Raw genomic sequence first — 27,440 nt, 5'->3', positions numbered from 1 at the left:
GCTATAACTTTATCCCATCCTATTGCCTTTTGGAAAGAGTTTCATAACTTGCCTTTCTGCTCACTAGTTTATTCTTTATCTGTGCCGCTATGCTTGATATCACCCCAACTGGGAACTTTATGTATCCTAATTTTAAACTTCATTTAACTTTAATTAAATAGTTTACAGTTGGTTTTTATTTATATGCTTGTTTCTATCTTATGTTTCAAAAAGTCCTTTATCTTTTTAGAGATTTTTAAAAAAAATTCTAGTCTTAATCTGTCACTTCTATTAAATTAGTTTTTTCTAATATTAGTTTATTATTATTATTATTATTACTATTACCATGGTGCTTACATTACACAGAGAGTTTTTTTATCACTCAGTGAAATTATTACATTTATAGTTGTACAATGATCATCACAATCCAATTTTATAGGATTTCCATCCCACAACCCCAGTACATCTCCCCACCCCCCAAACTGTCTCCTTTGGAATCCATAAGCTTTTCAAAGTCCGTGAGTCAGTATCTGTTCTGCAAAGTTCATTGTGTCCTTTTTTTCACATTCCATATGTCAGTGAAAGCATTTGATGTTGGTGTCTCATTGTATGATTGACTTCACTTAGCATGATAACTTCTAGGTCCTATCACTTAGCATGATAACTTCTAGGTCCATCCATGTTGCTAAAAATGCCAGTATTTCATTCTTTTTAATGGCTGAGTAATATTCCACTGTGTATATGTACCACATCTTCTTGACCCACTCCTCTGTCGACGGATATTTAGGTTGTTTCCATGTCTTGGCTATTGAAAATAGTGCTGCAATGAACATCGGAGTACATGTGTCTTTTCGAGTCATGGTTTTCTCTGGATAGATGCCCAGGAGTGTGATTGCTGAATCAAATGGTAGTTCTGTATTTAGTTTTCTGAGGAATCGCCATACTGTTTTCCACAGTGGTTGCACAATTTACAATCCCACCAGCAGTGTAATAGGGTTCCTTTTTCTCCACACCCAGTCCAGCACTTACTGTTTGTAGACTTTTTGATGATGGCCATTCTGGCTGGTGTAAGATGCTGCAGAAATAGCCAAAGATATCTGAAAAAAAAAAAAAATGGAGCTGGAAGAATCAGGCTCCTGGACTTCAAACTATACTACAAAGCAACAACCATCAAAACCATATGGTACTGGCACAAAGACAGAAATATAGATCCATGGAACAGGATAGAAAGCCCAGAATTAAACCCATGCACCTAAAGTCAGAATATATAATGGAAAAAAGACAGTCCCTTCAATAAGTGGTACTGGGAAAACTGGCCATAGAAAATAATGAAATTAGAACACTCCCTAATACCATACACAAAAATATACTCAAAAATGGATTAAAGACCTAGATATAAGACCAGACACTATAAAACTCTTAGAGGAAAACATTGGCCAAACACTCTCTGACATAAATGACAGCAACATTTTCTCAGATCTACCTCTTAGAGTAATGACAGTAAAAACAAAAATAAACAAATGGGACCTAATTAAACTTAAAAGTTTCTGCATAACAAAGGAAACCCTAAACAAAATGAAAAGACAACCCACGGAATGGGAGAAGGTCTTTGCAAATGAATCGACTGACAAGGGATTAGTCTCCAAAATTTATAAACATCTTCTGCAGCTCAATACCAAAAAAACAAACCACCCCATCAAAAAAATGGGCAGAAGATCTAAACAAAATTCTCCAAAGAAGACATACAGATGGCCAAAAAACACATGAAAAGATGTTCAACATCACTCATTATTAGAGAAATGCAATTCAAAACCACTATGAGAGTTTGTTTTACTATTTTGGCTAGTGATGTACCTAGAGGAAAAGGTGAAACTCGTGCCCCAGCTTCAGCCACTCGAGATGAATTGAGCTGTACTGAACCGTTAATCTCTTTTTTCCCTGAAAAGACCCTTTTTCCCCCAGACACTGCTTCTACCAGGACCTCCATTCTCCCATTTTACTTCTTGAATTCATAGACTAGGAATGTGCTGTGCCAACGGTGGACAGCTCAGGTCTGTTAGTGACTACAGGTTCCTCATTGCAGCCTGACCCATATCTCACCAGTGCCTCCCACTGGCAGTGGGCTGGAACTCTGTAAATCAGGCAAGGAGAATGAGAATGAGAAATGGCACATCTAGAAAGCTCTTCCCAAGCCTCTTCCATCATCATCAGCTCTTGAAGCTCCCCTCTGCATAACCTAACTCACAAATATTCACTGGGGTCTCAAAAACTCCTGTTCAATTGAGGGTTTCCCAGGCTTTTTTTGTGTTGGAATTTGATCGGTATGAATGCCTACTCAGCAACTTTCTGTCCTAGAATATCTCCAATGCCTACTCAGCAACTTTCTGTCCTAGAATATCTCCAGTGCTGGATTCAGGGAGAGAGCCAGTTGTCTATGCTAGTTCGCTATCCTGTCAGGAATTCATTAATTTTTCCCTTCTCTACCCCATGTTGAAGCTAATGGTTAGATTTACACAGACATAATACAGAGACACACGCATGCATGCACACTCACGCACACACACACTCACACACTTAAACATAATAGCCCTACATATCTTATTAGCACATAGCTTTGGAAGTTGATTTTGAAGTTTATTATGATTATTGGCTCTCATAAATAAGGGAAGAACACAGAAAAGGAATGATCCTTTTCATTTAAATACAACAAAACCCAAAAATCAACCCCAAAAACAACCATAGAGTTTTCTGGGTGACAAGTGCTATTCAGTTGCTACATGCATTAAATCATATAATTTTCCCATGTAAGAATTCTATTAAAATTCTTTTTACTAGGGAGGAAGTTAAATTTCAGAAAGCTTAGACAAGTTGTTCAAGATTGTATTGGTGGGAAGTGACAAAGTCCAAGCCTGAAACTGTCAGTACTTTCCTGCCTTCTGCCTGGCCTTTGCCTGGGTTTTAGGCATTCTAGGTACAGATTATGTTTTTGAATATTTACACCAATGCAGGGAGAATTATTCATCAAAACACCTTAGAACATACTTTTATCTTTTAAGGCCATACTGTGTACCTACCACCCAATGGAACAACCAATAATTTCTTTGAAAGTAGATAAATAAGTGAAAATATTCTATTGCATATCCAGACATCCATCAAGGTCACAGGGATTGATTTTGGAATTTGTGATGCAGACCCCTTTAGTAGACCATTAGTATCTTTAGACCTTCCTACAGGCAGAATAAACAGAATATGAGTCAGTTCACATTTTAGCCAACGTTATTGTACAAAGAGATTAAAAAATAAGGTTGGGTTGGGATGAATGGGGATGACTTGAAGCAAGCTTTGTGGTAGAGATGTTTCTAAAATCATGCCACAGGCTTCTTCCAAGGCTTAGTCTATTTCTCACAGTAAAACAGATTCCTGGTACTAAATTCGAGTATGACCATGACAGTGAAATCTTAGCCCTTTTATTTATGAATTCCTTATTATTTCAAGCCTAATAGTGCTAGATACATGAGAATTCAAAATCCTAAAACCTAGTAATTGTTAACAATGCCAGTTGGAGGTCCTGTCGTGGTGCAGCAGAAATGAGTCTGACTAGGAAACATGGGGTTTCATTTTCAATTCCTGGCCTCACTCAGTGGGTTAAGGATCCTGCATTGCTGTGGGCTGTGGTGTAGGCCAGTGGCTATAGCTCTAATTAGACCCCTAGCCTGGGAACCTCCATATGCCACAGGTGCTGTCCTAAAAAGACAAAAGACCAAAAAAATCAAACAATGCCAGTGACTCTCTGAATCACTTTTTGATTTCTATTTTTCACTTGATGAAAGCACTATTGATTTTTACTACTAAAAGTAGATACAAGAGTTCCCTTTGTGGCTCACCAGAAATGAACCCTACTAGTATCCATGAGGATGGTTTAATCCCTGGCCTCTATCAGTGAGTTAATAATCCAGCATTGCCATGAGCTGTGATGTAGGTTGCAGATGTGGTTTGATCCCATGTGACTGTGGCTGTGGTGTAGGCCAGCAGCTGCAGCTCCGATTAGACCCCTAGCCTGGGAACTTCTATATGCCACAGTATGGCCCTAAAAAGACAAAAAATAAATTAAAAAAATAGAAAGGAGATATAATCCAAGTTAGGTGCTGCTTTAGTCTCTGGAGTTCTAGCTCCTTGAGATACATGTTCAGAGACTGTAAATATTAGAGCAAATAGGAATCCTTTAAAACATCACTTCTGATGATTTAGAGAGAAACGTGTACTCAAATTTTTGGGGGGGATGGTTATATAGTTTAAGCTTTAGAAAACTAGTGTATAGCTTATCAGCTGAAACTCTAGCAAAGAAAATTTGGCCATCTACAAGAGGGATAAACAAGATAATTGAAACAAGATAAAAGATAATTGAAAAAGGAATGTTCAGCAGTATCACGTATGGAATTTGGCTTCCAAAATGGGAGGAAACATGATTCATAGTGTCCACTGTTTATGTTATATATATTAGAAAGATTTAGACTCTAAAGAGTCTTAGTTTGAAAAAAATAATGCTATACATAAGATAGTGGAAGAATATGGCTCTTTTGTAGCAATGTGCTCATCATTCAGTATTTCATTACTGAAATCAGGTCCCTTTTGGAGTTTACCTTTGACAAATCCCATAGATAAAATTCCAGAATCAATCTTTAGGGAACTAATTGAGGTAAAAGAGTAAAAAGTAAAGTTTACCTTCATGGGGGCTCTTCTTTAATTTGAGGCTCCAGTAAGAATGGGACATAAAATGTCTAACACAGAAATGAGAAAAGCAAACTTGTGTAATTCGTTTGGCAATGTTGGAGAAAAAAAGAGATTACAGAACCAGACTTTAAAGCAAAAATGCTGTTTATAGGTTTGCATTGCAGGAGTGAAAGATGGGCCTGCCTGCCAGCCAGAGGTTGGAGACCACTCACGACATTTCTTTTAACTCATCCAAATTCCAAGTTTTCCTCATACCTGAGTAAGATAGAGAATTTCTTTGTGAGCACTGCTTGGCGAGGAAACATCAGAGACGGAAGATGAGACTTTGGGAAACTCAAAATAGAGAGCAAGTTGAGCCCAGCCATATCTGCAGAGTTTTAGAAGTTTGAAAGGGCACTGATGACATGCAGATTCAGGATTACCTTTAACACATTTCCAACATTTAAAAATCTATAAATTCAGGGAAATAGAATATTTTAGGCCTTTTAATAAGTTTACCTTGTGTTTGCCTGGGGTGGAAACAGTTTAGGGATTGCTTTCATAGTTCCAATGACTTTTTAAATATGTGACATGAATATATTTAAAAAAAATGATTCTAGAGGAGCTGGTTTCTTACTGCACATCCTCTACCTATTTCAAATATTCACTCTCATACTCCCATCAGAGAGTGGAAAAACCCTTATCAATTATATGAATTTGAAGATTTTCTGATTTTCACTGGAAATGGTCTCCTCATTATTAACTTAATATTATAGAAGAGATTAAGGTTATTCTGATTTGTAATTGGTGAGAGGAGAGCTTTATGGCAATTTGTCAAGAATATCAAAACGGTATCTTTCTACTGAGCTTAAGATTTTATAAACATCATAAAGGCATTTTAAAGTGAATGGAACAATTATTATTTTCCATATGTGAAGAAAATATTTTTCTTACATAGTAGCATTTAATTGCTATATTGCGTCAAAAGGAGATTTCTATTTAAATATGAGAAAAATGTTGAAAAATGTGTTAGGTGACAGTTATGCTGCAGCAAACTACTACAGGGTGATTTGGAATGCAAGAAAATGCAGAGAGAAACTATCAGTTAGAACATCTCCATATAATGAAACAAAAAGTATTTGGTGAAAAATTCTCCATGACCAGTATGTTCTTAAACAACCCAGGGCAGAGACTATACTATAAAGGTTCAGAGACTGAAGATACTTTTTGTTTTTATTTCTTGCCATGTTGTTGTCTTTGCCTTTTCTTACTCTATTACTCAAAGATCTCAAAGCGATTTGCATGTTCTATTTGAATGGACATTTTTTGAAGTCTAAAGCAGTTGAAACACATTAACAGTTATATTGACATTATTCATAGTAATGTCATTGAGGTTATTTTGACAAGATAATATTCTCATATTTCACTTTGATAAATCATACCTCCACATCATGATCAACCAAATGCTTTCAATACTTATGTTTTGGGGACACAGTACCCTTTTCAAAGCTTGTTCGCAGATATTGCTTTATTAAAAAAAAATAGTATACCATTAGAGAAAGATGTTTTGAAGCTAAGCTTGATAATATGCTCATTTTGTGTTATTTTAAATCTTTACTAATAAATAAAAATGTTCCATTTTCAATTTGATATTGTCAACATCATTATCCTGAAAGCAATGAAATTATAGTTGATTATGCCTTGTCTCCCCAGATAAATTTACAAAGAAAAATGAGAGTTACTGGTGTGATTACTCAAGGAGCCAAAAGGATTGGAAGCCCAGAGTACATAAAATCCTACAAAATTGCCTATAGTAATGATGGAAAGACTTGGGCAACCTACAAAGTGAAAGGCACCAATGAAGACATGGTAAGACTTACATTACGTGCTTAATTTGAAAGTAAATTCCCACTAATGATCATTGATTACCAAATGACTACTGATTCTTGGCAGAAGCTTTATGTTGTTGGATATGTATTTATTATTCTTTTAATTAGACCAGTGGTGTGGAGAGGGTAAAAGTTATCTGGAATTATAACTGGACATTGGCTACCCCTTAGACTTTCTCGGACTCTAATTGGTGATCCTATAAACACTTTATCACAAGGCTGACATAGTCCCGGGTATAACAATTTGGTTTTATTTTAACAGTAGTTAGCTTTCAACTTAATTTCATTGCTTTGACAGATTAGCACTCTTCTTAATCAAATAACTACAGATCAAAGCTATTTCTTAAGAAAAAATATAATTTTAAAAGAAAAATACCAAGTTACAGAAAAGATATGTATCTTGGGAGTTCCCGTCGTGGCTCAGTGGTTAACAAATCTGACTAGGAACCATGAGGTTGTGGGTTCGATCCCTGGCCTTGCTCAGTAAGTTAAGGATCTGGCATTGCTGTGGGCTGTGGTGTGGGTCACAGAGGCGGCTTGGATCCCGCGTTGCTGTGGATCTGGCATAGGCCGGCGGCTACAGCTCTGATTCGACCCTAGCCTGGGAACCTCCATATGCTGCAGGAGTGGCCCAAGAAATGGCAAAAAGACAAAAAAGAAAAAAGAAAAAAAAGAAAGAAAAGGTATGTATCTTTAGGATTTCCTGTCGTGGTTCAGGGGTTAACGAACCCGACTAGCATCCCTGGCCTCACTAAGTGGTTTAAGGATCTGGCGTTGCCCTGAGCTGTGGTGTAGGTCACAGATGCGGCCTGGATCCCATGTTGCTGTGGCTCTGGTGTAGGCCGGCGACTACAGCTCTGATTTGACCCCTAGCCTGGGAACCTCCATATGCTGTGGGTGTGACCCTAGAAAGACAAAAAAAAAAAAAAAGAAGAAGAAGACATGTATCTTTGTATACTTTGTGGTGGAAGAAAAATTTTTATTTAGTAGAAATAAAATATTTTAGAGGAAATGGATATAATATTCAGTGTTGCCTTTGCCTTTTCATATGGTATTTCCAATTTTTAAATTAATTATAGCCAAAATTTGTAATTTTAAAAATATCAGGATCACAACTAGTTGCATTTAAAACTAAGTCATTAGACTAGACTCTAATAAATTTTATGATTTTTAAACTACCTTCTTAGATTAATTTAAATAGGTTTTCTGATTACCAGCTTACATAAAAGATAAAATGAGAATGAGATTTAAAGGAATTAAAAGTATCACATTTTAGCACTTAAATTTTAGAGGGAAATTAGCTTTTCACTGGAGACATATATAAAGAATTATGAGTCTCTTATCTGGGACAGACTGATAAGGAAGTAATCTTGAAAAATCAGACCCTAAAACACCATAAATCTGATGAGAGCATTAAAGAAATTGCATAGGAGCCAATAGCAAAGATTGGTTCCCTAAAATAAAACAAACCAAACAAATAAGAAACTGTAACTACAAGCAGCAAAATGAATAGACAGACCCCTATCCCAGATTAAGTTGAAAGATTTAAGGCCATCAGAGTCGGGTACAGATTAAGTCATAGGTCACAGTGGTTTGTAGCTTTAATTGGCATTTTATCTATAGGGTTTTATATTCACTGCTGATGGCAAGGTACTTCCTCAATGCTCCAGGCTCCTAAATTATTTAATCCAGTCTTTGAAAGATTATGTTGGATAGGATATAGGGTCAATATATGAAAGTAGGTTAAAAAAAAAAAAGCACTATTGCAGTTAATAACTTTAAACTCTGTAATATCTCTTTACACAGGTATTTCGTGGAAATGTTGATAACAACACACCCTATGCTAACTCTTTCACGCCTCCCATAAAAGCTCAGTATGTAAGACTCTATCCCCAAGTTTGTCGAAGACACTGCACTTTGAGAATGGAACTTCTTGGATGTGAACTGTCAGGTGAATCTCATATTTCAAAGGGGTAGGGGGAAGCACATTTGTATGTAGTCTGTAACTAACTTGCAATTTTTTCATATCCATAGATGTGCACTTCTGTGACAAAAATGTCCTGGGCTTGGTTCAGTGAAAAAGAGAAAGAGAATGTGTGTAGGATAAAGTTCTATAGCATACTACAAAATAGAATTAATGTAGGAGGGGCAATGTATTTTTTTGAGTGTTGTCAAAGAATGTACAACAAATTTTCACTGGAAACTTTTGTCAAATTTGAATGTCTTCTTGATTTTAATAGCAACTATGATTTATGTTTTATGACAAAATTTCGGTTAAAAATTGGAAGCTGCCTGACCCTATGAATTACAGTTACATTTAGGCTATATGGCATGATAAAGTAAGCTTTCTCTTTGTACGTATACCACAAGAATTTGGTTTTGTGTTCTGTTTTTAGGTTTTATGAAACATGAAAATGTGTCATTGCTTCCAAGGAGACAATACGTTAAAACCAAGATTGCTACTATAAATTCATTCTTATATCATTCTTATCCAGCACCCTGGGTGTTGTATAAACAGTGGTTTTTAGACACAGAGATAATCTATCAGAGGACTCAGATTTAAATAATCTTTATCTTCCTGGAGTATCAGGACAAGATATCAGTTTGAAGATTTTATGTGTGGCTCTCACAGTAGTTCACTTTCAATTCAGCTAGTTTCTGAACTAAATAGAAAATCTTGTCTAGGCATTTCACTGTGCTATATTTTGGGTGGTTGTTCCTATATTTCTAACATCAACATTTATGAACTATCTCTGAGACTGTGGCCTGAAATTTTGTTCAACTTCTGTGTTTTTAGGAAAACTAAGAATTCATTTGTGACCCACTTTTTAGTGTAACCTCCAAGGATAAGACAGACTTTTATCCTATTTACAAATATATTGTTTAGTTAAAATTGGGAGGATGTATCCTTACAAAGAGACAATTGAGAGCTTTTTATTCATTTCAGAAGGTTGCATATAGGTTAAAATGTACACTTTGTATCTATTTCCCTTCTCAGCTTTATTTGTTATGTTAAGAAAGGGAATGACTTTTAAGGAAATACAAGTTCCTATGAAAAATAACCGAACTTTAAATGAATCCAGGAATTAGAGATATTTGGGCAGATGAGTGAATCTGATTTATGAATTACAGTTTCATATTATATATGAGTGTCTTTTATGAAGCAATCACCATACAGTTTTAGTACCATTAATTATCCTAATGGGGGTGTTTTCCTTATTTTGGTAATTCAAACTGGCTTATTGACTACCAATAAATCTCAGCAGAGTTATTGCTGTACAGTGTTTATATTGCATGTCACTATTTCACCACAGCCCAGTGTCATCCCTAAGTCATTCATCATAAAGCAATCAAGAGGAAGCCACAATATGATGAGGTTTGCTGCAAGTCCTGTGCCTTTTAAGTTGCCTCAACATCACCTTCCCGATTTTTCAGTCTTTTGATTCATGAGAGCCAGTCTCTCAGACAGGGCACAGTTATACCCCTAAGATATGAATATATTTTACTTTCAAGTTTGATGAGAGTGTAACACTTGACAATTTAGAGATTTTTATGTTTTCAAAAAGAAGCCAGATCCCCATCTCCTAACCCCAGAAATTGATTTTGAAAAGGGCATGCGGAGAATAATATCTCTCAATGAATGATTTTAAAAGCTAGGACACCTCACTATAGAAATAATCAATTTTGTTGTTTATACTTCATTTTGTTCAGCTGCTTCATGCTGGTAAAAGAGTTAATTTATACATATGAAATCATACATATGAGAAGGGAAACTTGTGGTGTCAGGCAAATTGACAGAGAGGTTAGCTGTAACACTTGGAAATAAACAGTAATATAATGTGCCAAACTATTTCCCACAATCCCATGCAACCACTGTAAAGCCCATGGCTGTCTTATTGTATTCAATAAACTGTTATAAGATCTCTCAGCCTGCCTAGAAGATCAGCAGTTAATCTTTTCCCAAACACTTAGAAAGAAAATTCCCTAAATTCTCTGAAAGAGAGGTGACTTAAGATGTTCAGAATGAAATGAATCATGAACATAATTAGTACAGGGATAATTGTTTCTTTGACCAATTATTCAGCACTTCCTCTGGGCTAAGTGCTAGGCAAGAGTGGGCAATGAAATGAGTTCTATAACTAAGAAGAAATGGTCAAAGTGAAGGTATCCCTTATCTATCCATTACTTCAAATATTATATCACAAAAGGGAAACAAACAAAAACAAAAACTTTTATTTTCCTTGTGTCTCTTCTGCAAGCCGAGCAGTTTTACAAAAATTCCAGTGCAAGGTGGAGTCTAGGTAGAGGGTTTAGGGTAATAACAGAGGAACAAGTCATAAATCCATAATACAGACAATGCATGTCAACTTAGAACTGCTTGAGGACAGACAGCATGCTATTAACATTTTAGAACTTTCCAGAATCTTTGAGATTGGTCATGAAGTTTTTCTTTTTGAGAATTTATATTTAGGATTTAGAACTATTTATATCACAGGACTTGAAATATAGGTTTCCTATGCTTACAACTCTACGAGATTTAATCTAAGACATCCAGTTGGCTAATCCTGCAGGTCGGTTTTTGTCAAATTTGCATAGGATAGGAGTTTCCTAGAAGGTGGAGGTGAAGGTAAACATGGAGAAGCCTCAAGAAGGAAAGTTTGATCTAGAGTGACTAGGACAGAAAACAAGTAATTGTAGTTAAGAATTATTTTTATCAATGAAGAGTTCTAAACCACCTCTCTCAGAGCCTGGACTTAAAATGGTCTTGTTTTAGAAACTGCAGCCAGTCATTGGATATTCTTTAGTGTTCATGTATATGCTAATTTGGGGACATAATATTGTCATATGTTGGAATGATCTTTTTTGAAAAATAAAAATAGCTAACATTTACTTAATGCTAGCTATATGCCAGAACTGTTTATAAATATGTTATTAATTTCTTAGAACACTTCTTTGAGATAGTTTTTATTATTATCACCACTTTGCAGATGAGAAGACTGAGGCACAAAGTGATTAAATAATGGTTACAAAGCCACAGAGCTAGTAAGTAGGGCACCAGAAGAGTTTGAGGAGATGCCGTTGATAAGAGAAATCTCCTCTTTTATCTTGGCTTTCTTGATGATCAAACTTACTTTGTATGTTCCTTGGTCAAAATATAAAATTTTACATTTAGAAGGCTCAACCACTGGATAATATGATAATAGAGTAATGCTTCCTATTACAACTCTTGTGAATGTAATTTTCCCACAGTTGCAATTCAAAATTGGGAAATCTTATGTATATGCACAAACACACACACGCACACACACACACACAGTTTTTCAAGGACACTCAAACAGAAATGTTGAAAGATATCAAACCTGAAAATACATATGGCAGATCTGAGAATCTTCAAAAGATAGTCAACACTACAGCCTATTGTGTATGATTGAAACATGGTTTATATAGAGGCTTGTCCAATAATTATCTTTACTAGAAATAGCTTATTATTTTCTGTTATTTAGTAGTTTAAATACTACACTAGCACAATGTGGAGCACATGGTATACACAGAATAATATTACCTTCCTACCTTCCACAAGAAGGCTTGTTAGTGCTATAGGAATCAATGATAATGACTAATAGTTTTCCTGGAAAACAAAATGCTGTCCAGTTTAGAATATACCATTGGAGCAGTTTGTGAAAAATGCCTTTGCACTGAGGGAATTTTCATTTGCAGCATTATGGAAACAAATAAGAGAAAACCAAATATACTTTTGGGCAAAATGTTCCATTTTTAAAGACAAAATGAAACTGTTGAAAACCAGGGAACAGTCATGAGGCGATCATTAATGAGACAGGAGAGAGCATTTCAGCATTGTTTTCATTTTGCAAAAACATCTATCACAGAAAAATAGTTTGAATTGTCTTTCTTGTTTTCAATTTTTCCAAAATATATTCAGACAAAATAGCTTGAATTGGCTATTTTGCTTTTCGATTTTGTTCCAGATTTATTTCTGATTATAGCCCTTTTTTTTTAATTTAGATGTTCTTTCTTTGGGGGAATGAATAGCATTATGCTTAATCTTCTCTTGCCTATCCAAAATGAATGCAGAAAACTTCCAGGGTGATAAATCATTTTTCTCATGGAGCCCTTCTCATTTTCTTCCAGGCTGTTCTGAGCCTCTGGGGATGAAATCAGGACATATACAAGACTATCAGATCACTGCCTCTAGCATCTTCAGAACTCTCAATATGGACATGTTCACTTGGGAACCAAGGAAGGCTCGGCTTGACAAGCAGGGCAAAGTGAATGCCTGGACCTCCGGCCACAATGACCAGTCACAATGGTTACAGGTAATATTTTCTAAAAATGTCTCACTATTTACTGTTCCTCTTCCTTAGAATATTTCCTCTTGGTTGGGTGAACATCAGAATCATTACTGTCATACTAATTTAAATGTGCCTTCCTCTTTTGCTTAACTAAATTGATAAAATAGAAATGCCTTATGAATCCAATTCTTTGTGCTATTTTTACTATGATGTTGATTTATAGATGCTCCTGTCAGATTGATGCAGAAGAGTGTACCATATCATACTAAGTATAGGTCAGTTTCATTGATTATGAGACCATTTGCATTTGAACTCTCATCTGTTCTAATGCTCTGTGTCAGTATTGGTTTGAAAAAGCATCACAGCAGGAATCCAAACTGCCTTGAAACCATGTCACTGACCTACAGGTTGTTCTCATAAAATCATGACTCATGACTTATTAGCTCTTTACCTGTGGTTGCTAAGCAATGGAGTGATTTGATTATGTTCTCATAAGAGAGCTTGCTTATAGAAGGAAAGCATAGACGCTGCAGAGTCTGTTTATCATTTGCAAATGAAATAGGTTACACTCAGTGCTTTTTAAAACAATCTTCCTGAAATGCACTTACTTGTGGAGTGCTTTCAAGTATGCAGAAATTTGTTAATGTCTTCTGTGGCAAAGAAGAGTAAGACAGCTTAATTCCATAATGAGGTCATTTTATTTGAAAGATAGGAGTTCTACTCGTACTGATTTTTATGCTGTACTTATGAATTTCAGAACTGTGGTGCTTCATTGTACTTCTGAAATCATGAAAACAATTAAAATAGCAAATGTTACCCCTCATTAAACCAGATTCACTATGTGCAAAACTGTTCTTATCAAGTCACCTGAAATTTCCTCTTTTCAGTCTCTTTCTTGGGCTTACTTTTCCTATTCTCACAGAAATGGTCACATTTTTTCTTTACTTTCCCCTAACATTCTATCAGGATATTTATTGATCTGAAGCTTTATTAAATTCTTTCATTACTGTTCATTATGAATAATTGTTTATGTCCCTTTCCTTTTACTATTCTATGAGATAGTATATTTATCATCCCAGAACCCAGCCTCATGGCCTTGTCTTATATGTAGCAATAGTAATACTACTAAATTAAATCATTCTCTGGACAAATATTTGTGATGCACCATGATAAACAGTGGTGGCTCCTGAGTGCACAGCACACTGTTCATGTTCCTAGGACATTACCTCTTTCATAAACCATTCCTTTTATTCAATGTGCATGACACCATACTTCATTTTTCTTTGTCCTTCAAGCCGGTACCTCCCACCGTCCTTCAGGCCACCTTCCTCTGCCTGTCATCTACCTGACACCTCCATGTACTTTCACCAGTTCCACACACATGTTAACTAAACTGAGCAAGTCCCAGTTGTTTCAACTACTGAAGAAAGGATTCAAATACTTTAAAATTCTTTCACTTCTCACCATCCCCACTGCCACTTCCAAGATCCAGGCTACCACCCCTTTTTCACCAGGGTTTTTGCACAAGAAGCCTCTGAACCAGCCTGCTGGTTTCTGGTCTTACTCTCTAAAAACCTATTTCCCAAATTGTAACCATTGTGATTTTTTTTTCCGAAAGTGTAAATATAATTCTCTTACTCTTCAAAAACAAAAAACCCTTCAATTGCTCCCTTTCAGCCCTAGAATAAAATGCAGATTCCTTAATATAGCCCAAAAGTCTTAGCATGATTTGGCCCCATTTCATTTCTTACCAGTTTCTTGAGCCAAATCCCCTCTTTCTCTTCCCATTTCTTTCTAAATGTCCTCTTCCTAGAGGAAAAGAATGGAAAGAGCACCTCGGCCCTCAACATCCCCAGCCTTCTGTTGGTTAAATCCTTCAACTAGAGTTTAGATGCACTTTCCTGCTGGCAAATCTGGCTTCAGTTCTCCCCTGAATACGACTGTGTCTCCTGTAATTCTCTTGCTGCCACAATATCATACTCTACTGGAAATTGTGTTTTATGCTAGATTATTTGCTCCAGGAAGTATGGAACCATGTCTGTCTTTATTTTCTCAGTCTGTTGTCAATACCTGTTGCAACACCTGAGGCATGGTAGGCATTCAGCAAATACTGCTGAATAAAAAAAAAAAAAATGAATGGATAGATCAAAGTATTGATCAAGTTATTGATTTGGGCCTATACTGCATGTAATTTTAGTCCCCAGTTTAAGAGACTAACTGCTAATGTCCTCAAATTTTTAAATATTGGAAAAGGAAATCTAAAAGTTCATATTAAAGGTCTGACCTTTTTAATAAAGGAAACTAAATTTTTATAATACATAGCCTTTAGGAAGTTTTCAAATTCTTAATTAGAAGAAACCATGGAAAATGTCCTTTCTGTTTGTTAGACTTGAATGGTGAAATTAAACTTGTTCTTTGCCACTGTATAATATTTTTAAAATTGGAAACATTCCAGTCATATTTCAGATTAACTGGATATGGCTAACATTATTTGTGAGTCATAATGCCATGTGGAATAAGACAAAATATTTTACACCTCATAAGTAACACAGACAGGATGGTAGACTCTAGAAATATCCACATAAAGGTATTGCCAATGGCGAATTTCTTTAGATAAAAATAAAACAACTATTTGTACATGGATCAGAGTGTAATGTTCAATGCAAACCTCCATCCATCACTTTTCTTTAAGATGGCTTTTCATCTGTCTTCTTAAAGTCACTTGCGTGGTGAAATTGATTCATTCTGTTGGTGACAGATTTTCTGTCAATTCAAGGACCAGTTCTTCAAGTATATGTCTACTTTTTGTTGTGTCACAAAATATTCAGAATCTCCAAGGCAAGGTAAACCAACATCTTTACTTATTTTTATTTTTTCTTTTTTGACATCATGCGAAAAAATGCTCCAAAACTGTAACTAATTTTAGTATTTTTTTCCTCAAGAGAATATAATCTGTTCAAGTGTACATTGTTATATTTGCTTGTGTCTTTGTTGAGAAGAAGATTAATATTTTTATAGATAATGTATAGGAGAATTTGAGATTTTAATTGTTGATAAAGAACCAATTGTTATCCTTATCTGAGGCCTCTGAGTTTATCAGTTTTGGCTCTATTCTTAACTAAAGAACATCAATTCTGAGAAATTGTTCTTCAGAAAAGAAACAATATCATTTAAATTCTCTTCCTCGGAGTTGCCGTCATAATGAATCTGGCTAGGAACCATCAGGTTGCAGGTTCAATCCCTGCCCTTGCTCGGTGGGTTAAGGATCCAGCGTTGCTGTGAGCTGTGGTGTAGGTCACAGATGTGGCTTAGATCCCGAGCTGCTGTGCCTCTGGTGTAGGCTGGTGGCTACAGGTCCGATTGGACCCTAGCTTTGGAACCTCCATATACCATGAGAGAGGCCCAAGAAATGGCAAAAAAGACAAATAAATAAATAAATAAATAAATAAATAAATAAATAAATAAATTCTCTTCCTTAATGATCAAACTCCTGCTTATTGTATTTTAAGAAATTTCTTTTATATGCCAACTATACATGTAGCACTCTAATAATGAGAGTTTTACTTCAGTTTGATGTTTTTTTCCAAAACCTAATCAGGTAATATCTGGAAATACAATTGTTGTAAATGAAACCCCCCCAAAAAGCCCCTTTACCCAATTGTGATATATTTTAAGGAATTCTTATACATTCCTTTAAGGAATTCTTACGTATTCAAATATCAGTTAACATTTTATTCTTATTATTATGCTAATGTTTCTTCCAGTCAAAATCTGAGAAGTTTCTTGTGGATTTTTTTAGAAGTGATCTTGCTTAACTGGTTAGCTTCCCTGAGCTACTTACTCACCATGAAATCATTGCGCGATTCCTATATAAACATGGCAAACGTGTGAAGTCCACGGGCAGGCCTAAGTAAATGGTATTTCTCAGACCTCTGAAAAAGCATTGTTCCATCACTTATGTTTGACGGTCTCTTAAAATTTGAAAAAGAAGTTTCTACCAATGTGTTTTCCAAAAACTTATATAGGTTGAATTGCAGTTTCTGCCTTTCTTCCCTATACCTAAGTTGAAAGGTCATAAGGCAATCATTCCTATAGTTGGATATGCTTCATACATGGTCAGACTAGAGTTTAAATCCTGTTATAAAATAAAGAGATGTTTAATTTACAGAAATTTTGTTTTAGAATCAAACAATTGTTATCTCTTATTGTTAGTTTCTAAATGAGAAATTGGTTGGGATTAAGTAAAACAAATGACAGAACAGAGGAAGCACACAGTGGATACCCAGCAACGAGTAACTCCCTTCTTTCTCTTTCTGGTGGCTTCTGAAACCCTAGGAGAGCATTATCTGACACCACCAATTATAACCAAGAATGAAGATGTACATATATATTTTTGCTACTTCCCCAAAAGAAAATTTCCAATGAAACTATGAAATGTAATGTATCCTGAGATCAGCTGCAAACTGTGAGCAGTGTTGATAAATTACATAGATTTGCATTGGCAAACAAACATTTTAAATATTTTTATCTGGGTAGCATCAGTTATTTTTCAGATGGTTTACCTGAGAAGAGTAAGAATATTATTAATAACTTAAAATGAACATTATGTTATTTGGCAATGTTCTCTACTAAAATTACACTCTTTTTGGATCAGCTGGGTGTTGTTGTTGTTTTGTTGTGGTCTTTTTTGTCTTTTCTAGGCCCACACCTGCAGCACATGGAGGTTCCCAGGCTAGGAGTCTAATCAGAGCTGTAGCTGCCGGCCTGTGCCCCAGCCGCAGCAACGTGGGATCCGAGCAGTGTCTGCAACCTACACCACAGCTCACGGCTCGCTGTGTGTTTTTAATGTTCATTTTCAGTGGCTTTTCAACAGAAGGAGTAAATTTATTTATGCTCAAATTATACAAACTGATTTAAATGCAGCATGGAGTTGAGATATTGAGTGACCGTCTACCAGGAGTAGGAGCATCATTGATGATAATCTTGTAAATTGTGAAGAAATGTTTTGCTATAGTAGATGCAGCTAAACAAGGAGTACTCTATGAATTAACTCAGATTGATTAAAAATTTTTTAGAAATAAGACACCATAGATTCTCTAATAGTGAATACCCTGTATATATAGTCATTGTCCAATTTATTGGTGGTGACTTTAGAAAATGCATAAGTCACTGTCCATAATTGAGTCTACTAAAATTTGTTTCAGATTTTGTAAAGGGTAGCATAATATAACTAATAGGAAGAAAAATGTCAGTGTGTTACCTGGGAAATGACCTTTTGGTCTCTTTCATGAGATATTTGGTAATTTAGAGTAGTCTGCATAGTATTTCAACAAAATGAGTAGAATTAATAGAATTGTAAGACTGTACATTTTAATGCCGACCTTTGTCAAAATTGCAGCTGACCCTTCACAGCTTCATTTCAATACTAATTTTGTGGAAATATGTAAGAAGGCAATTGAATTTAGGTTTTCAAATTAAATAAGCCTTATTTAATTTGGTCCATTTCAGATTTTCAAAAGGGAGTATTCTAGTCATAAATATTACAACTTCTTTAAAACCATTAACTTTCCTTTCCCTCTGGACAATTTTATTTACCAAAGAGCTCAAGGAAAAGTTTTTAAGGATAAAGGGACCTCTAGGGCACTGGGAAACCTTTGGCAATGTGAAGTGCTATTCTGACTTCCAACTCACTATTTCCATATTTCATATATAGTAAATAGTAAGCCTGCTTGGGTTCAGTTATCAAGCAGACCTGAAAGAAGTCACATAAACAAACAATTTGTGTAGGATTGTGAAACATCTTCCATCTTTCATAAATGGTAATATATTTGGAGTATATGAAGTGAATCAAAGGATGTCAATACTTTGCTTGGATTATAAATGCATTTTTAAATTATTTTATAATTTTATAATATCAAAGGGAATCTCCATGATCCAATTAGGAAAAAAAACACTTAATGAGCATAATAAAATTGAATAAGCTATTTATACAGAAAGTACTGTGCTGGCAAAGGAAAGTGCTCTCAGCATCAGGGTAGTTGTACTGAGTGCATAATTTGAACTCCAAAAATGTAGTTTTGAAGGCTGACAAATCACATCAATAGCTGGGCTCAGTTTTTGCTCTTTTTCTAAAATGGGGAAGGTTGCCTGGCAGTTATCTTTTTTGAAATATCTACATTTTAGAAAAAGAGTTTTTCAATGCTATAATCTTAGTGCTAAGATTATAGTATCTAAATGATGATTGGCCAAATCAAAAGTAATCAGAAAATTACCAGGCCTACCAGATTAATTTCTGGTGAAGTTAACAGAAAGACATTGTATAACTGAATTAGGTTAGGGATATAGCCATTTAACTTTAAAAATAAACTTTTAAAAAGTTAGCATTTATATTATGCATATTATATCTACTCAATTCCCCAAATATTGCCCTTACCTTTCTACCCATCCTAATTTTGAGTCATTTCTTTGTGTTATATCTCTATAAACAAGCTTGAAAGGAAAGAATTCCCTAAAATAAGGCAATGAGATGTATCAAGCCATTAGGAAGTACTAATACATTAGTATTTATATACAGCACATCATAAAAAATACACAAAGCAATAGTTCTGGTGGTAGGAAGGAATAGATTAGATTAAGTTCAGGGTGCAGTTTTGAGAAGGTAAGCCTCAGTGGTATGCAAAAATTGGACAGAGGCTTTGTGGTTTAGAAGTTCTTTTAAACATCTTCATAATTTTAAAAATTCAAATATATATTTTTGAGACACCTACAACAACAAAATATAATATCAGGTGCAAGGAACCGAAAGATATATTCAGCACTGTGTCTGCCTGCAGATATGATTGCTAATGCCCTAATTGTCATAGATTTACCACTCCAAAAGCAATAAACAGAAATGTGGGAAGTTGGATACTTCTCTGTAGAAGCCATATTTGAAACCACTGAAAAACTGAACAGCAGGATTTTTAAAAATTGTATGTGCCTAGCAGGCTCATTCATGTTTTTATGATAATGAGAATTGAATGACTTCTGATTCCTTTGTGTGCAAATGAATTTTAATTTGACATATCAGTTATCTTTTATATTAACAGAATATAGCTACAAGAACAGGGACTATTCTCTTCTAAAAATATGTACAGAAAATATGCCAAAGAGTAAAAATTAGAACTTGGGAATACTGTTTCCAATAAGATAAGCATTTATAAAGGCTTTCAAATAAAATAGGAATCAGGTTGAATTGGTGATCTCATTTTGTCTTTAAAGCAGTCCTGTCAGTGACTAAGTTATGTCCATTTTATGAGGCTACAGAGAGTCTGGAAGGCTTCCTAAAGACTGCACAGCAGTACAGGGGAATTCGATACACCAGGGAGTTCACCCAGCGATTTTTACCACAATATTTGGTAGACTGTTTAGTGAGCGAAGTGACTCCTTTTTCAGGGGATGTGTGTTGGATTGGGAAGTTCTTGTAAAACCCCATGCTAACCAGCATACCTCTGGCTATACCTTTCTTGAAGGAGTATTTCCATGGATCCAGCTTGCCCTCTAAATTTGTTTTCACACTGTAAAAATTGAATACTCAGTTGAATACAATTATGTTAACTATTCAGAAAAGGTCATTTTTTTCTTCTTTTTTTTTTTTTTTTTTTGGTTTAAAGTAAAGCAGGAGTTCCCATAGTGGCACAGTAGAAATGAATCCGACTAGGAACAATGAGGTTGCAGGTTCGATCCCTGGCCTCGTTCAGTGGGTTAAGGATCTAGCATTGCCATGAGCTGTGGTGTAGGTCGCAGCTGCGGCTTGAATCCCAGATTGCTATGGCTCTGGCGTGGCTCTAGGCTACAGCTCTGATTAGACACCCCCAGCCTGGGAAACTCCATATGCTGCGGGTACAGTTCTAAAAAGACAAAATAATATAAAATAAAATAAAATAAAATAAAATAAAATAAAATAAAATAAAATAAAATAAAGCAAATAGGAAATAGGATGGAAATTCTAGCATTTTCTTCCTGCAACTCTATGGCCTGTCCTTGGTGCACATACCACACTTTAGACAACAATTTTCTGCCCAACATTCTTGGTCATAGTTAGGCTCACCTATTTGGGTTATTTTGGTTTATTCTAGAGACTTTTGTAATTTTTCTTTGAGGCCAGTGTTGCTATGATGACTAGATCAGTACAATTTTCATTTACATTCATGATTAAGTTATCTTTCCTTTATGAAGTATTTATTTGCTAGCTAATGTCAACATAAAATAAAATTATTTATAGCAAAAATTGCATTCATTTTCTCTTTCACATTAAATTAGCATTTCTGTGAGGAAACCAACGCCCCAGTGAAGTGACTTTTAAGTTTCTGGTGTCTTTGTTTTATGCTGCTCTTATAGTTCTTTGGTGTAGCATGTCTCCCTGAAAGTGTTGATCCACCCAGCCATGCCTGTTTCTGTATTAACCTGTGGTTAGAACCTTCTCTCATATCCTTGAAGATGTGCCTATGGGCATATCTGCCTACCAATTAATTAGCTTCCAATTAATGACTTGCTGGAATTAGTGTGTATGTCAGAGAAAAATAGATAATTTTCTTGGCCAGGACAGATTGTGGCTTCAGTATCAAGGCCAACCAGAGTTTTCACTTCTTAACTCATCACCTAGACTCCTTGCCCAGGTCTGTCAAGATTTCCAACACCTCACCCTCCCTCAAGCTTGCCCGCTATTCTCTGTGACTGCCCTCCTTTTGTGCCCTCTGCCCACCTGAGCTTTCTTGCTTGATTTATCTATTCTTTGTTCTTGCATGCCAGCTCCAGCCTACCTTTGGAAGATTGCTTGCCTCTTTATCATCAGCTCATTCTCATCTCTGTGGAGTTTCAGCTCTGCCCTTGCTCCAAAGGGCCAGCTTGCTCCCATAGATGAGCTCAGTCTTAGTTCTCTTAGCTCATGGCCCTGGCACTCAAAATTTATGTTTTTCAAAATGCTTCTTTTCTTCAGATAGGTCCACTACTAGAATCCAGTTCTCCTGACTATAGACCCAGAGTTTCCAAAAGCTCCTCTCCTTCTCAATCTGATTATGAACCAATGAAATCAGGATAATGTATATCACTCTTTCATTCTAAAAATACAGGTACTCTAAAGCAAATGAGGTTCCCTTTCTCGCCAAATGATCAATTTTGTCAGCATTTTCCAAAATGTGCCCTGAAAAACACTGCTTCTATAAGGTTCTCAAAAAAAAAAAGGGAAAGAAAGAAAAAAGAAGATTCTATGCTAAAATACATTTAGTAAAGCCTGTATGTTCATCTCTGTTCTTACTTATTCAGATGAATATTAACATAGGTTGCCTAAGAATCCTATAGGAAAGAGATTTGTTTTATTTGGTGATTTTTAACTTATTTGATCACAGAGTGATTTTTAAAAATAAGTACCTTAACATGCCCAGGAACCACTTTAGAATATTCTGTATTAATTAAATTGCATTTCTGTAATATTTTGCTATTTTCAAAATACTTTTCTACTGATCTATATCTTTATTGTAATTTGGACACATATAAATTATTTATGTAAAGTATTCTGTCCCAAAGCATGTAAAAACAATGGGGTTATATGACTTAATCCTGCAACTATCAGAACTTGATTACAAAACACAATCTCTCTTTTCCATTGAGTGCCATTTTTTTCATGGCTATTTGCATCTGACATTATGTAGAATTAAGTCTAACCTTAGTAGCCTTTTCCCCCCCCCCCCATGAACTTTTTCATTATTTTTCCAATATAGCAAAATATGTGTATTTGGAAATGTGATTTTCCAATTCACTGCATTCTTCTGTTTTTATGATAGACCTACTCAATATCACAATTTTATCAACGTATTGCCCATATATGTACAAACAAAGCCTGTAAAAGTACCTAAATGGATTCAAAGCATTATTTTCATTTTCTCTTTAGAAAGAATATTGCAGGGAATTCCTTGGTGGGTTTTTGTTTGTTTATTTTTATGCGATTTTTATTTTTTCCGTTATAGTTGGTTTACAGTGTTCTGTCAATTTCTATGTACAGCAAAGTGACCAAGTCACACATATATACATATATTCTTTTTCTCACATTATCCTCCAACATGTTCCATCACAAGTGACTGGATATAGTTCCCTGTGCTATACAGCAGGATCTTACTGCTTATCCACTCCAATAGTTTGTATCTATTAAATCAAGATTTCCAGTCCATCCCACTCCCTCCCCCTCCCCCTTGCCAACCACAAGTATGTTCTCCAAGTCCATGAGTTTCTTTTCTGTGGAAAGATTCACTTGTGCCATATAATAGATTCCAGATATAAGTGATAGCCTATGGTATTTGTCTTTTTCTTTCTGACTTGCTTCATTTAGTATGAGAGTCTCTAGTTCTATCCATGTTGCTGCAAATGGCATTATTTTGTTCTTTTTTATGGCTGAGTAGTATTCCATTGTGTATATAGACCATGTCTTCTTAATCCACTCATCTGTCGATGGACATTTAGGTTGTTTCCGTGTCTTGGCTATTGTGAATAGCGCTGGCAATGGAAATACAGGTGCATGTATCCTTTTCAAGGAAAGTTTTCTCTGGATATATGCCCAAGAGTGGGATTGCTAGGTCATATGGTAGTTCTATATCTAGTTTTCTGTTTTCTATTTTACTGTTTTCTGTAGTAGTTGGACTAATTTACATTCCTACCAATAGTGTAGGAGGTTTCCCTTTTCTCCACACCCTTTCCAGCATTTGTTATTTGTTGACTTGTTAATGCTGGTCATTCTAACAGGTGTGAGGTGCTACCTCAAAGTAGTTTTGACTTGCATTTCTCTAATAATTAGTGATGTTGAGCAATTTTTCATGTGCTTCTTGGACATCTGTATATGTTCTTTGGAGAAATGTCTATTCAGGTCTTTTGCCCATTTTTTCAATTGGGTTGTTGGGTTTTTTTTTTTTTTTTTTTTTTTTTTTTTTTTTGCTGTTGAATTGTAGAAGTTGTTTGTATATTTTAAAGATTTAGCCCTTGTCAATTGCAACCTTTACCAAAGTGGGTATAGAAGGAACATACCTTAACCTAATAAAACCCATTTATTACTTTCTCAATGGAGAAAAGCTGAAAGCCTTACCACTAAAATCTGGAATAAGACAAGGATGCCCACTCTCACCGCTTTTATTCTACATAGTATTGGAAGTCATAGCCACAGCAATCAGACAAGCATAAGAAATAAAAGGCATCCAAACTGGAAGAGAAGAAGTAAAATTGTCACTTTATGTAGATGACATGATACTATATATAGAAAACTCTGACAACTCCACACAAAAACTACTCCACTGATCAATGAATTCAGCAAAGTAGTAGGATGCAAGATTAACATTCAGAAATTGGTTGCATTTCTGTATACTAAAAATGAAATATTATAAAAGGAATATAAAAATACAGTGCCTTTGAAAATCACACCCCAAAAAATTAAATACCTAGGAATAAACCTGACCAAGGAGGTGAAAGACATATGCTGAGAACTGTAAAACATTAATCAAGGAAATTAAAGATTATTCAAAAGATGGCAATATATCCCATGCTCCTGAGTTGGAAAAATTAATATCATAAAAATGGCCATACTGTCCAAAGCAATCTACAAATTCACTGCAATCCCTATCAAATTACCCATGACATTTTTCACAGAACTACAAAAAAAAAAAATCCAAAAATTTATAGAGAACCACAAAAGACCCAGAAGTGCCAAAGCAATCCTGAGGAACAAAAACCAAGCTGGAGGCATAACTCTCCCAGATTTCAGGCAATATTACAAAGCTACAGTAATCAAGACAGTGTGGTACTGATACTAAAACAGACATACAGAACAATGGAACAGAAGAGTGAACCCAGAAATAAATCCAGATACCTATGGTCAGTTAATCTTTGACAAAGGAGACAACATAAAATGTGACAACGACAGCCTTTTTTAGCAAGGGAAACCTGGACAGATGCATGTGAATCATTGAAACTGGAACACATCCTCACACCGTGCACAAAAATAAACTCAAAATGGCTTAAAGACTTAAATATAAAGCAATACATCACCAAACTCCTAGAAGAGAACACAGGCAAAACATTCTCTGACATCAACAGTACAAATGTTTTCTCAGGTCAGTCTCCTTCGGTAACAGAAATAAAAGCAAAAATAAACCAATGGGACTTAATCAAACTGACAAGCTTCTGCATAGCAGAGGAAACCATAAAAAAAAAAAAAGACAACCTACCAACCTACCAAATTGGAGAAAATAGTTCCTTAGTGGTTTAGTGGTTAGGACTCAGGCGTTTTCACTGCTGTGGCCCAGATTCAATCCCTTTGGGGAACTGAGATCCCACATCAAGCTGCTGCATGCCATAGCCAAACATAAATATAAAATTAGAAAAGAAAGAATGTTTCACATAAGCTACAGGTAGCCCAGGTGTGCCTGTAGAATAGTCCACCCTTGTCATGAATAAAATGGGCTCTATATATTGACCACTCTAATCATGGAAGGTAGCATGTAAATAGTTTTGCTTATTAAGGAACAGTTCCTGTCAGCTAAGAGGCTTATTAGCTAGAAAAGTTTACATAAGCACTCAAATGTTATTTGTCAACTCAAGCGCTTAGAACATTTCTCATTGGTTTAAAAGTACATTTGATAATTTTCCTTAAAACTCTGTTTCCATCTCACTTAACATAACAGAAGATTTTCATTGGAATTTAAAATAATTTACTGTAAAGTTTGTCCTTCTGCAAACGTTCATATTTTTTGACTTTGCCTTCTCTGTATTCACAGGGTCAAGTTCTCTCTCTTCATTCCAAAGAGTCTTTCATAACTGGCATGCATTACATTTTAACTTAGGATTCATATTAGGATAGCCACTGTTTTCCAGTAAAATGGGACACTAAACACACAGTAGCATTCACCTCTGTTGAGTAACTATGAATGCATAATTATTCTAAAAATATGTTCCTTGAAGGTTTTCCTTACTTAAGAAGTCAGACTACAGTTTCTTTGAATATGATTTCTGTTGTCCCATATATTTTTTCTTCTATATGCTCAGTGGCTTTTGGTAGAGAAAGCTAAAAGCAGATAAAAAGCATTTCATCCAAGGTTATCTCATGTAAGAAAGAGAGATACTTTATTATATCTCATATGACTTCTTATATCTCATGTAAGAGAGACATTTGCCTATAATCATTATTAATTAGTAACAGTTTACATGATATCTATAGTTTTAAAATTAGAAATAAAGTGAAATTTTATAGATTGCATTCAAAATTGTATTAAATATTATGGAATTGTGTAATTATTATTACCATTTTATAAGCAACTTAGTTAACAAACCAAATATGGTTAAAAGGGTCTAAAGTGAATGAATAAAATAAAAGTAAGGGTAATTGAGTAACTGTTACTCCAGTTAAACTCTGAGTCACTTTTCTCCCTGCTGCCTATCCATTTGAGGCTCAGCCTTTGTTTCTTTCATGAGAAGTACTGTGGATTTTAATCCCCAAAGCTGTAGGATTTGATGGCCCTTCATGAGCACCACAGGACCTGTCTGTTCTGTCAGGCATATGCCTAATGATGTGGGAGGAGTTGTATAGACAAGATAATGGATCTGAGTACTTAGGATGTAACACTAAATGTATAGATGTATGTTTCTATAGCTGCTTCAGAGCTCCGTCATGGGAAATAAGGGAAATTCTAAAAATAAAGCCACTTTAAAGCCTTCAGTGGGAAAAAAGTACACCACCAGCTCCCTGTATCTTCTTGCGTGTTGGTGTCAAATTCACTTTCTCAAAGTGTGATTTAGAGACCCCCTGCATCAGAATCAGCGGGCATGAGCTGGCTGAATATGTGGATTCCCAAATCCCACTCCCAGAGATTCTGATGTTTTTAAATCTAGATTGGGTATAAAAATGTGTATGCATATCCAGGCTTTCTTGCACAAGGTGAAATTTGAGAGAAAAGGAGTTGGTAATTTATGGCTTGGTTGATAAACATATTTATTTAGAAGCTACCATATTAATGGAACTTGCTTAGATATGATAAATTGAAAAATATTTGAGTATGAATTTAATTGCTCTTTAGAGTAGAGAATCAGACACTTCAAATTAAATTAATGTCATGATACCACTACGAAGAAGTCAAAAATTCAGCCTTATATTGATCTGACTTTTATTAAATGAATGAATCCAATGACAAATCTTTAGTTTCTCCTAACTCTGTAGGAAAAAGGTATATCAGACATACTCACCTAGAACTGTTACAGGGTCCAAGCTCATTCCTCTCACTGCAGGACAGGTCAGTAAATCAGGAGATGAGTTGTTGGGGGCAAGGAATAATAACTTTATTTGGAGAGCCAGCAGACTGAGAAGATGGCAGACTAATGTCTCAAAGAACTATGCCCCTTATATACAGGAAAGGGGAGGGGAAGCAGTTAGTTGTTTCAAACTTCTTGTTGCAAATATCCTTTGTTTTTGTGGCTGTCCTTGTAGGTCAGGTCATGATGTTCCTGTAAACCTTCAACAGATGTTATTCTCTGTTCTGCA

At 35.4% G+C, this 27,440-nt stretch overlaps 1 protein-coding gene across 2 annotated transcripts in view; it reads left to right on the top strand.

Moving 5' to 3' along the window:
- The window catches only part of EDIL3 (EGF like repeats and discoidin domains 3), a 438,462-nt gene that overhangs the window by 311,130 nt on the left and 99,892 nt on the right, over positions 1 to 27,440 (top strand). For both annotated transcript variants that reach the window (XM_047778233.1, XM_047778232.1), the window contains 3 exons: positions 6,403 to 6,558; positions 8,385 to 8,529; positions 12,729 to 12,913. In XM_047778233.1, coding sequence (XP_047634189.1) covers positions 6,403 to 6,558; positions 8,385 to 8,529; positions 12,729 to 12,913 — 486 coding nt within the window. The remainder of the gene's footprint in view (positions 1 to 6,402; positions 6,559 to 8,384; positions 8,530 to 12,728; positions 12,914 to 27,440) is intronic.

This window comes from Phacochoerus africanus, chromosome 4, assembly GCF_016906955.1.
Source record: "Phacochoerus africanus isolate WHEZ1 chromosome 4, ROS_Pafr_v1, whole genome shotgun sequence".
Lineage (NCBI taxonomy): Eukaryota > Metazoa > Chordata > Mammalia > Artiodactyla > Suidae > Phacochoerus > Phacochoerus africanus.
Note: the sequence above shows the minus strand (reverse complement) of the source record. Positions and strands in the feature narration are given on the sequence as shown.